The sequence below is a fragment of the Oryzias latipes genome, chromosome 19 (genome assembly GCF_053564925.1).
Source record: "Oryzias latipes strain Hd-rR chromosome 19, Olatipes_Hd-rR_3.1".
Taxonomy (NCBI): Eukaryota; Metazoa; Chordata; class Actinopteri; order Beloniformes; family Adrianichthyidae; genus Oryzias; species Oryzias latipes.
This window is the reverse complement of record NC_136255.1, coordinates 4,895,134-4,911,399: the sequence shown is the minus strand read 5'-3', so window position 1 is coordinate 4,911,399 and position 16,266 is coordinate 4,895,134. Positions and strand designations below refer to the sequence as shown.

The 16,266-nt window shown below is 41.9% G+C and overlaps 1 protein-coding gene across 1 annotated transcript in view; it reads left to right on the top strand.

The window, feature by feature from the left end:
* The first annotated feature begins 1,620 nt into the window (after nt 1-1,620).
* Nucleotides 1,621-16,266, top strand: part of gas7b (growth arrest-specific 7b) — a 62,071-nt gene continuing 47,425 nt past the window's right edge. The window contains exon 1 of the mRNA XM_023949096.2: nt 1,621-2,038. Within this exon, the coding sequence (XP_023804864.1) occupies nt 1,859-2,038 (180 nt within the window). The 5' untranslated portion in view covers nt 1,621-1,858. The remainder of the gene's footprint in view (nt 2,039-16,266) is intronic.

Here is a 16,266-nt window from a genome sequence, read left to right as displayed (position 1 = left end):
CCATTTGAGCAAAGCTCTGCCTCCATTTACCCCCAAAATGTGGAGATTTTATGAGGAACCTTTAAAGATGCTGCTCAGTCATGCGTGTGACACAGACATCTGTAGTGAGGAAAACACATCCTGAAATGGATTTTACGTTAATATCCTTCATCTCAACAGTTTTAGAAAATTCCCAGAAACACTTTGTTTTGGCTCAGCGGCTTTCAGACAACAGACTTTATGTTGTTTATAATGGGGAAAAAATGGAAAAAAGCTAAACAGTTATGCAGCTACATAAGTCTTTCTGGCAACTGAAAAAGATATAAAATTTATTTTGAGGCCAGCTGTGAAGCTGAAGCCTGAACCAATGAAAATGGCACAGTGCTTTATTTTTCTATTGTTGAGTTGAGATTAATGGGTTGATGAGTTTTTCACATGATGTAGGTTTTTTTGTTTGTTTGTCTTTGGACAGTTGGTAGTTATGATGACACTGTTGGATGCAGCTCATCAGCAGAGTTGCAAACTACTTTTCGATGGCAGTTGTGGTCCACATATTTGTTCAGTATAGTCGTTTTTGCAAAGAAAACCATCAGAAATGTCTTTTTCACATGTGTGATGGACAGACTTAACAGTTTGATCTGTTAGATGGAGGGTTAGAAAGGATTTACATTAGTCAATGTTCAAGACTTTTCTTATAGACTCAACTGTAAATCACAATGCAATGCTTTTGCATAAAAAATAAAGTTACAAAAGTGATAACATTCATAAATTGTTTATTTTACTTGTATAAAGGTGATTGTGTTACTAAAATACAAACTTAAAATTTGATTATCTTTTATCCACAAATTCAACGGGTTTACATCAAGTTAATTGGTTTCTAAAAAAATGTTTCCGGTCAAACCCTTCAGAATAAAATCTAAACAAACTACTCTTTTTGGAGAAACAGATATTTCCTAAAAAATCCTTTAAAAAATCATCCAAATTTTTAATTTAAAAGAATGTTTACTTATATTTAAAGGAGATGAAGCCAAAAATCAAAGCCTACTAGATGTGCCAGTTTGTGACTGCAAATATGTCGAGGCAAAACCCAGAAAACTGATAAAATAAAATAAAAAACACAGTTGTATCAATTTATGAACTTTGTAAAAAAGAAAAAACTGCTACAGAGAATGCCATTCAACCTTTTAATGTAAAATGATAATTAACGAATTATGTTTTATTGTTGTCTCTTTAACTTTTAATTGTCTGGGTTATTTCTGAAAATCTTTTGTAAAATGGACGGATAATGATTTAAAAACAATGATGTCACAGAGAAACTACATTGAAGTGTCATTTCAAGTTCATAGATTTTATTTTTTTATTTTTTTATTTACCAAGGCTGTGTCCCACCAAGGTGGGGTAGCCTAGACAAGGCACACAATTTTAGCTCCCTCTGTCTCTTCCCCAAAAAAAAGATTTTATTTTGCATAACAAATAAAAACAACATTTCAGCCACACCTTTGAATTAAAAAATATTTTCATAATGAATTATCCTATGTTGAAGTTCAATGGGGTTGAAGAGAAACTTTCTTTGTTTTAATCAATTGTTAGAATGAACATGAAGAAACGGCGGACATGGTGGGGCTTTTCAGCTTTTACTTTGAAGGGAGAGCGGCCGCTTCCGCCGGTCGGCCCTCACTCGGTCCAGCCTCACGCGCCTCCTGGAGGAGACTTCACGCGACTTCAGGCAGAAGCGGAGGCGCGGAGTCCTGACAACACGGAGGAGGAGCAGATCCCGACATCTGTCCGGCTGCACTCGTTCCCTCTGTCTCAACTTGAACGGAATCGAACCAACGGTTCCCTCTGAGTCCGGGAGCATCCGTGGAAGTTCGGGCTGGAGATGTCCGGATCGTTCTGCAGAACTTTATACCCGTTCAGCGGGGAGCAGCACCAGCAGGGACTGAGCTTCCAGGCCGGGGAGGTGGTGAAGGTGGTGCAGGCTCTGCCCGGAGGCTGGTGGGAGGGAGAGAAGGACGGAGCCCGGGGCTGGTTCCCGTCCAGCTACGTGCAGGTCACGGAGGTAAGACCGGAACCCCTTCAGGTCTACGACCTGGTCCACATCCAGAACCTTTGTTTACATTTTTACAGCTGTTTCCAAATATACAGAACTAGATCCACCAACATGGTCCAACTTTACAGAACCTGGTCCAGTCCAAATTGAAACACTTTCGCTGTGCATGCAGAACCTGGTCACCCTTCAGAACCAGATCCAAATACAAAACACTGACCTCTGTCAATGTAAACAGAAGCTGAACCTGGTCCAGAATCTGGTTACATTCAGAACCCGTTTACACAAAGAGGCACTCTTTAAGAATTCTGAGAGAACAGCTTCCAGGGCTTCCCATCACAGTGGGACAGAGCGGCTGGGCCAGCTCCTCTTCCTCATTCCTGTCATTCCAGAGCGGGTTGCTCCTCACATGTGACCCCCCCCCCCCCCCCCTCCCCCCCCACAGCTCTGAAGCTGCACGTGAAGATCCCCCTCCCCTGCATGATGATGAAGATGATGATGATGTTGATGATGCCGGGGAGGTTGGTGGCACCACCCCGCGCTCCTGTGGTTGTTGTGAGCCCGCAGGGGACGGGCGCCAGGCCCAGCCCCTCTCAGACCTGCCATTTTTATCGCATCTCCACCCGGGCTGGAGGCTCAGAGCAGGACCAGCGCGATGAGCCGGGTGTGTTCTGATGGAGACAAAACAAAGTTTTATCTCCTCTCTGGAATGTGCGGGTGGGCGGGGCAGCAGAGCAGTCCTGATCCGTCAGTCATCCTCCCTGCCCAGCTGTAGGGAGGATCAGCATCCCACTGAAGGAGACTTTGAGGAATCAGCTCTGATTCTGAGCGGGAAAGTTCTGTCACTCAGACCGCCACTACCAGCTGGTTTAGTGAGAAACTCCATGCCGACTCAGCTATTTGCAGCGCTCTCTCTGATTGGCTGTTGAAAACTGTCTCTGGTTGTGTGTTTTTTTTTTGTATTAAACATAACAGCTGCGTCTCTGAAGCTACATGCACTTGGCGTGCATTCAAGAACATGCTAAACACGTATTCTAGAACGCGCATTTAGCCCATGGTGTTCACACTGAACAAACAGGGAAGGGCTTCTTCTTCTTTTTCTACTGTTCACTAGCGCATGTCCCCCACCTATAGCTGGAAGAGGCGGGGTGTGAAACGTTGAAGGGGTGAAACTCTGGTCTCCAGGCTTTTTCTTTCACAGCTTAAAGGCTCGTACACACCGGGACGAATTTCGCCCACGATTTTCGCCGATGTTTAACGCCTCGTGACTAAACAAAGGGCACCAACGTGAGTGTGCACACCGACGCGAAAAAACACCAAGCGTCAAAGCGTCACTTTTTAAAAAACGCCTCTGGTTCGTTTTTTTGGTTCGACGCGCCGCGTCGAAAACTATACGACCAATGAGAACGGCGCTTTTGCACACGTGTCTGGAGCTTCTGAAGTTACAGTAAAACACAACTTGGGGGCACTCAAACACAAAACTGCCTTTCTGAGCACATATACCAGCGAAGAAGATAGACGCCAAGTAGCGTTTACACTGCCGCGAAGAAACAATGACGGAAATTCTAAAATATCCCCGAACCACACAAAAAACGTTGCGAAAAACGCTGGCGAACAACGCCTGGCGAATATTCGTCCCGGTGTGTACGGGCCTATATTCCGATTTACGAAAGATTTGGTGTTGTCGAATTGCGGACCGACACAATGATGAATTTTTCTTTCGTGATCAATTTTCAAATGGTTCAATGAATGAAAGGAGACGCCATCAACACTTCAATACCAAATTCAATTAGTTAAAGTTCGACCCGGTTTGACTTGCAACACCCATTTCGTACGTAGAGCCTGAAAACGGTCATACAAACTTGCGTAGCTACGCGTCAACGCTATAGTTTTTAACGCAGAAGCCAGAAATGCGCATTTACATGCATTTAACTTTACATAGAACTGGAAAGTGTACTACTGCGGCCGGTGTGAATGTAGCTTTAGTGTTAAGCTACGTTCACACCAATTATGTGCACTGGACTTTCACTACCAATACTAGCGCATAGGGCTGCACGATATGAGGAAAACTCGCGATGTGCGATATTGGTGATTAATATTGCGATAACGATATAATTTGCGGTATATAAACAACCAAAAACATAATTTCCATTTCACTGCAACAGTTTAAAAATTATACTCCAAATGACCCTTGTCGACGTAGGAGGCAAACATCTAACATAAAAGGGCTCATCTGATTGATCAACAACGTAAACGGGTCCTTCTGATTGGTTAAATGCATAAAGGGATTTATTTCATTTGTTCAATATTTCAAGCTGCCATGAGTTTGTTTTAGCACATTTAAGGTAACCATTTATTGCGATCTTTGAAATCTTTTGCGGTATGCATATTGCACAGCTTGATGTTGCGATAACGATAAATTTGCGGTATTTTGTACAGGCCTACTAGCGCATGTACTGGCAGCTGGAAGATGCTTGGCGTGAAATATCAAACCTCGTGAACCTCCAGACTTTTTCTTTCCCAGCTCCATTCCGATATGTAAATGACTTGGTATCGTAGAATTCACAAACCACAATTAACCATTGGTGATAAACTTTTAAACAGTTGGTACTTCCATGAATTAAAGAGGACTCCAGCCATGCGTCGCCACCAAGTCCAAGTCCCTGATTGGTCAAAGTTCAACCTGGTTTCCCTCTCAGCCAAAACATGTTTGAAATTCTCAAAAATCCACATTTTCTATTGTCCTACCTCCATACTTTTATTTTGAAATTGGTCCATAAACAGTAGAATTATTCTAAAAAAAAAAACAACTGCAAATCTAGACGAAGGGGAAGATTTTAAGGAATGTAATTCTAATGTTGGCGCGTTTCTGCTTCGTCACACTGATTGACAGTACCGGACAGGAACCCTCTGACCTCGTTGGGTTTCGACTGGTCTGTGTTTTCTTTGCAAACATTTGTTTTCTATTTGCGCTCTTATTGCAGCTCAACAAGTCGCATTAAAAAGGCAAGAATTTTCTGGCTGCGGCCCCCATGTCAGACCAGTTCTTGCTGTTCTGGAGTCTGCAAAGCTGCAAATCAAACACATCTGTTGTATGTTTGGTGTTAGCTGGGAATTTTGGAGTTATGGATACAAATTGAGTCCCTCTCATCTTCCTTCTCCGAACTTTAACGCTAGTACTCTCTGTGTACAACCATAGATGTTTACTTGTATATTTATTTGGATAATTAGTTGAGTTATTTCCTCTGACCATGAATGAAAGAAGAAGAACTGGCTTGTCCTGCCAAGCCTCTGGCTTTCAGGTGTTTGTAAATTCCTGGACCTTGTCACCATGTCCACCTACCAAACATTCCAGACTGTCTGAGATTCTCTCAAATGTGACGAGGAAATGAACCCTGGTGCAACACGGGGCAGGCGTGAAACCAAATGTCAATACTCTGGACTCACAGCCGTTAAATCAGAAACCAGTTTGAAAAGATGCCGTCATGGGCGCTAGCTTTTCTTTGCGCTTTTTATTTCCTGCTCCAAGCTTCTTTACTGCCCCCATGTGGGCAGCTGTGGTAACTGAAGGAGTTTGGATCCTTTCTGTTTGAAAGCAAACCAAAGAAAGATTCACAGAATTACGCTCTTCAGCCGTTAGAACAAAGACTACAGGATTCTCCTCTAACGAAACAGCCTACTGCACCAAAAAAAGAGGAAACTCATTTCTGTCTGTTTGCCACCTTATTCCTCTTTTTTTTTGCACAACTTGGAAAGAAGCTCCTATTCTGAGACAAACCTTTGTTGTCTCCCAAAAGCAGCTGTTTTATTGGAGCTCATTCACAGAAGACCCATGAGGTTAACTGAATTTCTGATTTTGTTCAAATGGATTGGGCAAAGAAAAGTATTCAAATGTGTAACAAATGTAAATGTGGTTCTGTGGAGTTCCACAGTTTGTGACATTTCAGTGAAGGCGGCACATAGTAGTTGGTGTTCTCATCTCAAAGTGAGAAGTGTGGAGTTTCCATGTAACACATAAGAAAGGATGAATAAAAACTGAGGGCCAGAAACTTTGCAGACACCCCTGCAAAGGTGCGACCCCCCCCTGATAATCGGCTTTTAGAAATACCCCTAACTGTCTTTGTACACACTCTGGGTTCAAATCTAACCGCAGATCTAGCGTTCCTCTTGCCCTGTGCCGCTCGCTCCTGCTAAAAAGGGGGGGGGGTCTAAAAGTAACTGAGAAGATCAGGGAGGGAGAGGGGGGGCCAGGTCTTTCTGTGTTTTTACCTCTGCTGTTGTTTTTCCATCTCCATGACATCAGGAATCCGTCGGGGGCGACACCTTCGTGAAACGCTGCCGCGTCAGAGAGCGGGGGCTCCCCTCACCTCATAAATGGAGGTTTCAAGCAGCCAAAAAATGCTTTGGGGTGGATTCACAGGGCTGTTTTCTGAAGGAGTGCTGGTGCTTTCAGTTCTTTTCCCATCATTCATTCAAGTGTTTAATACTTGAAACTCAGAAAATCCACAGGTTTCATGTTTCGCCTCCTCGTCTGTCCACTCAACACTTAAAAAGCTTTGAAAGGTTTTTTGAATTTTAATTCATTTTTTTTAATTCCTAAGTGATAAAATACAAAACCGTTAAATCCTAAGGAATATTCAAAACTTAAACATCTGCAGTATTTAAACAATCTAGGAGCTTCTTAAGAGATGAAGCTGCAGTGAAAGGAGTTCTGCATCGTTCATGTGGCCTGACTCATACTGAAAGTGGAGTTTCCGCACTTTCATCATAGATCTGGTCTCTGCAGACAGATCGGTAGCGTGGGGAGGCTGGAAATTTGTCACTCTGACCAGAAAGGAAACCCTTTGGTTCCCTCCGTCAGGTCTGCGCCGTTTTAAATTCTGAGAATGATGTGAAGGAGAGAAAACTATTCACAGAGATTCCTTCATGCTCATTGGTTCTGGAACATTCTGGAACAAAAAAACAAGCAAAAAACCAAACATCTGATGATAAACCAAAAGCTGAAGTTGTATCAGTGAAATATGGCCGTTCGTGCTTTGTCCCATCGGCCTGATGCCTGTAGCGTCATGACAGAGTCTGTCCTGCCTCAGACGCCTGATGTCAGAGGCGGTGCTGGATAGTCTGGCGCCTTGGGCGGAACACTGGACCCCCCCAGTAACTCATAGCCTGCATTCACACAAACACTAGAATATAGTGTGTCATTTACTTTATTAAGTATAAACTGTAAGTAAATCCACATGTTAAAATATTGATAAAGTCCACCAATCCACCAATCAACTAGTCTAGCTTGATTAGCTGCAATTTATTATTGATTAGCCATGTGGCAGATGGTCCTCAACGTTGGACTAAGTGGCAAACTTGGTTGCATTTGGCGCCTGGCAAGTGTTAATTTGGGACACGGCCGGTGTATCTCCATATTCACATCGGCATATCTTTATCTACCTGCTCTTCCTCTCAGACGACCTGGTTACATTCTCAGTTGCCCCCCCCCCACACACACACACACACTCTTGCTGCATTTTCTTACACACAGAGATGATATTGTCATTAGAGCAGCAAGTTGACATTATAGTAGGGGTGCCTTAGCGCACATTTAATTAATGTCATGTGGAAAGGAGCAGTTTTAGTCTTAAAAAAAACAACAATTAAAAAAAAAAAAAACCTAGCCATTATTATTATTTTTTGGGGGAAAGATTGCGACCTGCAGCACATTACTCATAGATAAAATCTTCTATGCTCGATGTGATGTTACCCGTTCCTGCATCCCAAAATATAAAGGTGGAATTCAAACATAGAAGTGAGTGTGTATCTAAACTCTTGATCATCGTCTAGAGCTGGTTTTTGTGAGTTCTGATACTTTTTTCTTTGTGTTTATTTGAATTTCTTAAAGACATTTTGATAAGAATGACGGTACCGCGATTTAGCTGCAGCTTCAGCCCCTTTTTTCTGAAAAGTCCCGCCCCTTTAACTGTCTCCACCAATCATTCTTGGAGGCTTAATCATACGTCACCAGTCTGACCAATCAGAAGTGGTTAAGTCTTCACTTCCTTGGTCTGATTCTGCTCATAAAGTCTCTCAGTTCCAACAGAAATACCAGCTAAAGCTTGTCTTTAGCAGCAAAGCTTTCCACAGAATCCGGTATCAGACCGTGGAACAAGTGAACAAAACCATGAAGCTCAGAGATCCTAGTCTGTCTGCGTTTGGCGGCTGTTTGCGCCACATCTCCCATGATGCATTGGGTCAAAGTGACAGCGTCTCAGCGCACAATGAGCCTTTCTTTGTTAAACGTCTTGAAACACCAACGAACACACAGCAGACAGTTTTTAAATCTTCTACCTTAACTTTTATTACATCTTTTAGAAAAAACAGCTGCAGCTTCCAGCTTTTTATGCCACAATTATCACAGAAATGCATGTGAGATTGTGGAGGGGCTGTAGATCAATACAGACTATGAGTCACTCCTTTTTTCAATTTTTGGATGCTGGTGTGCTGCTGGGTTTTTGTCAAGGTTAAAGTGTGCCGTGGCTCAAAAAAGGTTCAAAAACACTGGTCTGACGGACTTTTAGACCTTAATGTAATATGTTAATACTTTATATTGGAGTATATTAAATGTTTCTAAATGGGATAAAAATTAAATCTTCTCAACAGTTTGTATTGAGTCTGTCTGTATTTTCATAGTTTAGAATACATTTTTAGGATACATTTTTCCTAAAATGTTACCTTTCTTTTCTTTAGTTTCCTTGAATGATGAGAAATGCTGGCAGATACAACACTACCTAGGTTTCCTTACAACTGAATCCATTGGTTCTTGTTGACCTGCAACACAGCTGGACTTCTTTATCCTCTTTGTTTCATTTCTGCTTAAGAACAAGGGTTCTTTGCATACTCTGACCCAGTGCTTCTCAAATAGTGGGGCGGCGCGATGCGATACAAGGGGGGCGCGCGTAGTAGTAGCGGTTTTAGGCAGAGGTAATATGGGCCGGGGGTGAAAATTTAACGGGGGCAGTGGCGGCAGCGGCTCAGTGCTTGGAAAAAAATCTGCGCTTCTATTTATTTCCTATTCTCTGTTATATCAGAGAGTTTGTAACAGCCTGAAACCGTGAACTGGCGTCCCTGCAGCTATTTCTGTCTCCTGTCACACGCTATGGAAGCGATTCTGTAGCATAATTAAAAAGTCAAAACGAGAAATGCTTTTTCATTTTCAAAATGAAGCTGCATTTTTTCACTCAAAATTAAAATGAAAAATCAATCCACCAAAATGCTTTTTAATTTTCTTCTTCAACACGGCTTTTTCTGTCACTTAATTAAAATGATAATGAAAATGGTATTTGACATTTCATTTTCAAAAAGTTCACTGGTAAATGTGTAGCAAAATTCAATTAGAAATGTCTAATTTGACAATTAAAATGGATGAACAGAAATGTTTTTTCATTTTCAAAATGTAACTGCATCAAATGACTCAAAATTAAAATGAAAAATCAATATTTCTAAATTATTTTTCATTTTATACTTTAAAACTGCTTATTTTGTGTCATAATTAAAACGAAAATGCAAAGAGGGGATTGCATTTTCATTTTCACGTCCACCCTGCGAACATTGTCGCATTATTCAATTCCACTTAGCATTTCCAGAGGGGAGGCGGGGCGATGACGTCACTGCTTTCCCCGTGTGTCCGGCTGCTAACAGACACAGACATGCTAGGAGCAGTGTGGCTTTGTGTTAGTGGCAGAGAAGAGGGTTTTGTGATCAAATCAAATCAAACTTTATTTATGAAGCACTTTTCATATAAAAACATAACACAAAGTGCTTTACATTAAAACACAACAAAATGTAAAAACAAGCATGACGATTAAAAATAAACAAGCACAAAAATTAAAAAATAGGGCCCCCCTCCCCTTTCCCACACACAACCCCCCACTCCTTTCACACCTCCCACCCGCTAACTGATGGGGAAAGGCAATGAGAAATAGGTTGAGCACGGAAACAAGATGTTGGAAACGCTGATAATTGGAACCTCCCCCTCTGTGAACAGCCGCATAACCAGCCAAATGCAGCTTTACAGGCGGGGACCGCTCCACCACAGCTATGTGGTGATGCAGGTCCTCATCCAGAGTGGCTGAACAGCAGCCGACCCAGAGGGAGAGGTCCCAACCAAGGAAGCACCGAAAATAAAATGAGAATGAAAAAGTAAACATATTGATAAAAACAATAAAACATTGAAATAAGGTCAATTAAAATAATGCGTTAAAAATCTAGTTCAAGTTCATAAAACAAGATAAAATGGGTAATTAAATGAATAAATACGTATAAATAAATAACTGAATAAATAAATAAAATTAATAAAAAATTAGCTAAAAGCCAGGTTAAAAAGATAGGTCTTTAGCCTTTTCTTAAAAGCATTAATGCTCTCTGCGGCTCTCAGGAACTCTGGCAGGCTGTTCCATAAACATGGTGGTTGTGAACTTCTGATGATTTTACACAGCTTCTCAGTACTACATAGCAGCATTCTCTCGCGTGTGTGTGAGAGAATGAAAGGGGAGGGGTAGTGAGCTCAGGCTGCCAGGTGGAACGCGCACTCGGAGCCTGCCTATTGCACAACACCTGGATCATCACCTGCCGTTAGATAACTCACCTTATGCTAATAATGTCATTCTTTATGAACCATTGTAGACATTTTGATGACGTCTTTATTTTCCATAAATGTATTGTCTGCCTGTGGTTTAGTTGGTGTCAGTATTTGACAGAAAGACAGCAGTTAATGCAGTAAAACAGCTGCACTTTATGACATCTTAAAACAAACAATCCATCATTTAGAAAATAAATCAGCACAATGTTTTTTTTACCTATTTCTTCAGACTAAAAACGTTAAATCTATTGGTGCTGCTGTGTTCATGTTTCAGATCAATTTACATTTAATATTATTTATTGATTGAATTATTTTTCTCAGCATCAAATGTTTCAGTTGGTCCAAAATGTTTCTAGTTTAAATAAGGACTGACAGATTTTTTTTATTTCAGGCACTTTAAGTTTCTTTTCTGTTTTAGATTGTAAAAGGGTTTCTGTGGCTAATACAGTTAATATTTGTTGAAAGTGGGTTTATATTGCTTTTTTTCTTTTGTAAATGTTAAAAGATACAATTTTTGGTATACTCACACAATTTTTATAGATACTAACTAACCTATTCTATTGTCACCACGGCGAGTGTGTGTGTCTGGGGGGGTGGGGGATGGTGGGGTTGGGGGGGCGCGAAACATTTTCTATTTCCTAAGGGGGGGGGCCTGCAAAAAATAATTGAGAAGCACTGCTCTGACCAGACACTGATGTGCTGGCATTCTGGTCGAGTGTCTGCCCTGAATTAAACCATGGCTGAATTATACCAAATGCTTCCCTGGTTGACACTCAGCATTAAGGGGTTGGTTGAGGGGTCAAAACCCCAAATGATTCCGGAGTGTGGCTGTTTCTGCAGCAATGCCCCCCTCCCAGGGGATGGGTCAAATGCGGAGAACAAATTTCACACACCTAGGTGTGGGGTGCTAAGGGGACTTTAACTTAAATGACCTGTCTAACTGAGTCCCTTTTGGGGTCACGGGGTTGCTGGAGCCTATCACTGCTACTGTTGGGTTAAGGCGGGGTACACCCAGAGCAGATCACCAGTCTGTTGCAGACCGTTGAAGCATGTTTTGGTCTGTGGGAGGAAACCGGAGTTCCCAGGGAAATACCACACATGCACAATGAGAACATGCAAACTCCTCACGGAGAGGCACCAGCCGGATTCTAACCAGGACCTTCTCTCTGTGAGCCGAGAGCACTAACCACTACACCACCACTACACTACCCACATCTATGTACAAGAGATAACATTTGAGGTAATCAACATTTTGGATATAGACCGACTCATCTGAAATTTGACAGAGATTGTGAGGACATATCCTGTTGTGCAACTACACTCATGGTTGCCTGGACAACCTTAAATAATGCCTGCAACTGTTTTCCTGCAACTGCAACGTTTTCAAAACGTGCACCAACCAATTCAAAGAAAAGCAGAACTTCAAAAAAAGAAATTGTGAGTTTAATGTGAAATGAAAGTGCTCAAGAACAAGAAAAAAAAAATCTATTTCAGGTTTAATGTGGACACTTTAATGGAAATAAACTTGAACTAAATCTAGAAATGTACACAATAAAAGACTTCAAATCCACCTTTAGCAGCTGTGACTCTAAATCCATCAACTTTATTATCCTTTTCTCAGCTTCTTTATTTTATTTTCTATTTTACTTTGTACTTCCCGTATCAAGGTCACAAACAGTCGTGTTGGAGTTCGACAAATGTGTTCACTCGTGGTTTGCAGCGTGAATTTTCCCCAGCTGGCGTTTTGATTTTTGTCTTGGAGGTGGCGTGTTTAATTCCTGTCAGGTGTCGTTAAGGAGAGTTGTCATTGAGGATCGGTGAAAGAGCGAGTGTTTGAGGACACCGGATGTCTGTCAGTGTTTCCCCCTGTGCTTTTCACGCTGACAGGAGTGTCTTGGAGAGCAAAAAATCAAGCTATCAAACCAAGAATAATGCACAAAAACAACACAATAAGCATTCATACATTCATACAAAGACGTGTCAAACTTAGGATAATTAGACATTAAATTAAAGATTGCTTGAAGGGGAGTGGAAGAAAGCGAACTTATATAATCCCACCCCTGTTCTACCGTAACCATTCTATTACATGATTTATCAATATCCGGTTCATAACTTCTTATCAAATATCAATGCCTCACCAAGACAGTTCCAGGTCATTACAAATGCTTAAGTATCAACAAATCACATGATAATGATGAACTACTTAATCTTCTTTCACTTTCGGCTTAATAATTATGTAAAATAGACATAACTCCATTTTGTATATTAATACCACATACAGATCAGTTATCTAAAATATATTTGGATTATTTTCATTAAAAAAACAGGATTATGATTAAAAATAACACAAAATCAGACAATAGACATAAAAAATCATGACTTCAGTCATCTGTAATGGATTTAATGTCTGTAATCTCTAAAAAATGAGTCATTAAATTGTTCAGGTAGAGCGGATATTTAGCTAGGATGTGGGTACATCTATCCATCGTCAGAACCCGCTGATGACGGCGGGGTCCACCCTGAACAAGTCCGCAGTTTTTCGTAGGACCACACACACACATGCACACTTAGGAACAATGCCGAGAGACCAATGAACCTGTGAAGCATGTTTTTGGACTGTGGGAGGAAACCAGAGAAAACTCATGCATGCACAAGGAGAACATGCCAACTCCACACAGAAAGGTCCCAGCCTGGGATTTGACCTTCAGCGCTATCCGCTACACCACTGTCCAGCCCGTGTGTGTGTCTTCAGGTATTTTTAATTAAATATATGAGCATGTTTGTGTTAGTGTGTTTGCGTGCGTGTGTATATCTGTGGGTTACCTTAGACGTGTGTCTGTGCGTGAATGTGTGTACATGTATGTGTGTACTTGTGTGTGCATGAACAGTATGTGTTGGCAATTTTGTGTCTGACTGTTTGTGTGAGTATGTTTATGGGCATATTTTAGCATGTTTGTGAGTCTACGTGTTTGTGTGTTAGTGTGTCTGTGTCCATCTCTCTGCACGTGTGTTCTCATGCGCACAAGCATGTAATATGCGTGTTCACGACCGGAACATGTGCATCCGCGTTTATGTGAGGATGTGTGATAGCATTTTTGGGTGTGCGTGAGTTTGTGCATGTATGTTAACACATGTACATGTGTGAGCATGTATGTGCATGTACGGTATGTGTGCTGGCATTATTGTGTGCCTGTGTGTGTGGCTGTGCACATGCTTAAACATGTATGTGAACCCTCCATGCTGTGTGTGTCTTTATCTGGGAACGCGGCCTTCTTCAGGCTCCCACATCTGCTTGGACCAAAACAACAACTCCCACTCCTCCCGTTGCTCTGCTCCCTCCCCCTCCACCTCTTCCCACCCGTTTCCCTCCTTTTCCTCCTCCTCTCCTCCTCACATGTGAGCACATCTCTGTCACAGCTCCGGTTCAGCAGAAACCCGTAAGTGAGAAAAGTGTCTCGCCTTAGTGAGGTCAGGAGGTCGCTGTTACAGTCGGCTGCAGTCTGGATAGTTCTCCAGCCGCGAGTCTGCTTTCAAATTTCCTGTGTTTGTACCCGACGTTTGCTTTTTTACCTTTTCTTTTGACGCAGAAAAATTAATAATCTAGACTTTAGGCCTGACAGGCCAGAGGACTGACTTCATGTAAACAAAACACATACTTCCTTCACTTTTGTCAACTTCTCGTCATGCAGCGGAGACGAGTTTCCGTGGTAACGATGTGAAGAAAATTTCACTCTGCGATTGTTTTGTCCTTTATGAATATGTGCATCAGGGCAATGATCTAGATGTAAATTAACAGCAAAACAGTAAAGGCTCGAATCAGTAGACGTTCATGTGTTCAGAAACATTGAAAGTTGACAACACAAAAACAAGTTGCACTAGATTTACTTACCAGATTGCCAATGAGCAAAACGGGAGCAGCAGCTCAGTTTGTGCATTTGCCACAGATGGTTATGCAGTGTAGACATTTCTGAAAGAACTTGTAGTATTGTATTTTACTTAACTGGACTTAATAAAGTCCAGCTGATCGACAGACTTACCTCAGACTTTTGTCTCGCTAAATGCGTCTTGTACAGTAGTTAGGGGGCTCTTTGGATATTAAAGGTTTAAAAATAGACCATTCACAGTGGAGGAAATGCGGTAAATGCATTTCGTGAACACAATGTATTTTTTTCAGATATGAAGCAGGATCCAATATTGCATTCGTTTTTAATGCTTCATTTTTGCTCATGCTAACATGTACAGTTTAGGTACAGACGGCTACGCTCATCGTTTCAATAAGGAGGTAAAAGAGCAAAAGGTGGAGAAGACAGATAACCTTTCTGCTCATTTGAATGCTTTGGAATGAGGAGACATACGTTATCTCATCCTGGATGAGTTCAGAGCTGGTATTGAACCGGTCATGACTACCAGAGCTGACAATAAATCTCTTTCTTTTTCCCCCTCTTTGCCAGTGTTCCATTTGTACTTTGGACATTTCTTTTGTCCACAGTCAGTTCTTCCTCTCTAAGCTCCAGAACCTGGACTCTGGGGAGCAGATGAGAGGCCTCACCTGTACTCCATATTTGAATCTTCTTTTGAAGACGGTTTTGTCCGTCAGCAGCACAGAAACATGCTAACCGCTTGTCTTTGTGTGGTGAAAGAACCCGAGCATCCTGCTTTACAGCTCGTGGTCCATAAATGGCACACACCTCATCTGTAAGTGATGTCAGAGTGTCTGTAACCCCTTAACCACCAGACCTTTAGCTACAGCGTTTACATTCCTTTGACCACTGTAACACTTTAACCTTTGACGCAATTCATCTGGATTAATTCTGAGGTGGAGTAAAGCTGCTTTGCGCTGACATGCATCGCTTTACTGTAGTGAAGTGTTTACACAATCAACGTCAATAACCTGATTATGTCGCAGTGAAAGGGGCTTTGCATTGAAACGTGTTACGAAACAGAGCAAACCTGACATGAAAAGCCATTTATTCCGCTTCAGAATCAGCAGATTGACAGCGATCGTGTCTATGGTCAGAGATTTATGGTACGTTAAAGAGCGTGTGTTATTTAGATGTCGCCAGCGATATCTTTAGTGTTACAGTCAAGGGCTGCAGAGTGTTGGTTCCCCTTTTTTTCGTGCTTACTCTCTACTCGCTATTTCACGGATTCAACGTGCACAAACCTTTGGGAACGATAAGTCTAATTGAAAAACTGGTGCTCTGCAAGTGGAGCACCATCAGGAAATGGGGTCTGGAAAGTGAATGTTTGGATGAGTTCAGTGTCGCACTGAACTTTGCAGTTGTTGACATCAGCAGTTTGTGTGTGAAATCAAATAGGTGGAGGTATTTATTAGTAGATAATAGGAAACAGGCAGTTCCTGTCGACCTCACCTCTACACCCACATCCCTGTCAGAAATGGAGGAAGGAAGAGTCGCTCCGGGTTACAGGGGCTCTCCTCTGTCTCCACCCAGACAACTTGTCGCTGTTTAGAGCTGCTGTGTGTGCACAGCTGGGATTGGTTAGCTTTAAGACAGGCATGTGAGTTTACTGTAAACACACTGTGATGTGGTTCCATCTCCAAGTTTGCCAAGCAAGGACTAATGGCAGTAAAGCAGGCATGCTATTGTGGAAT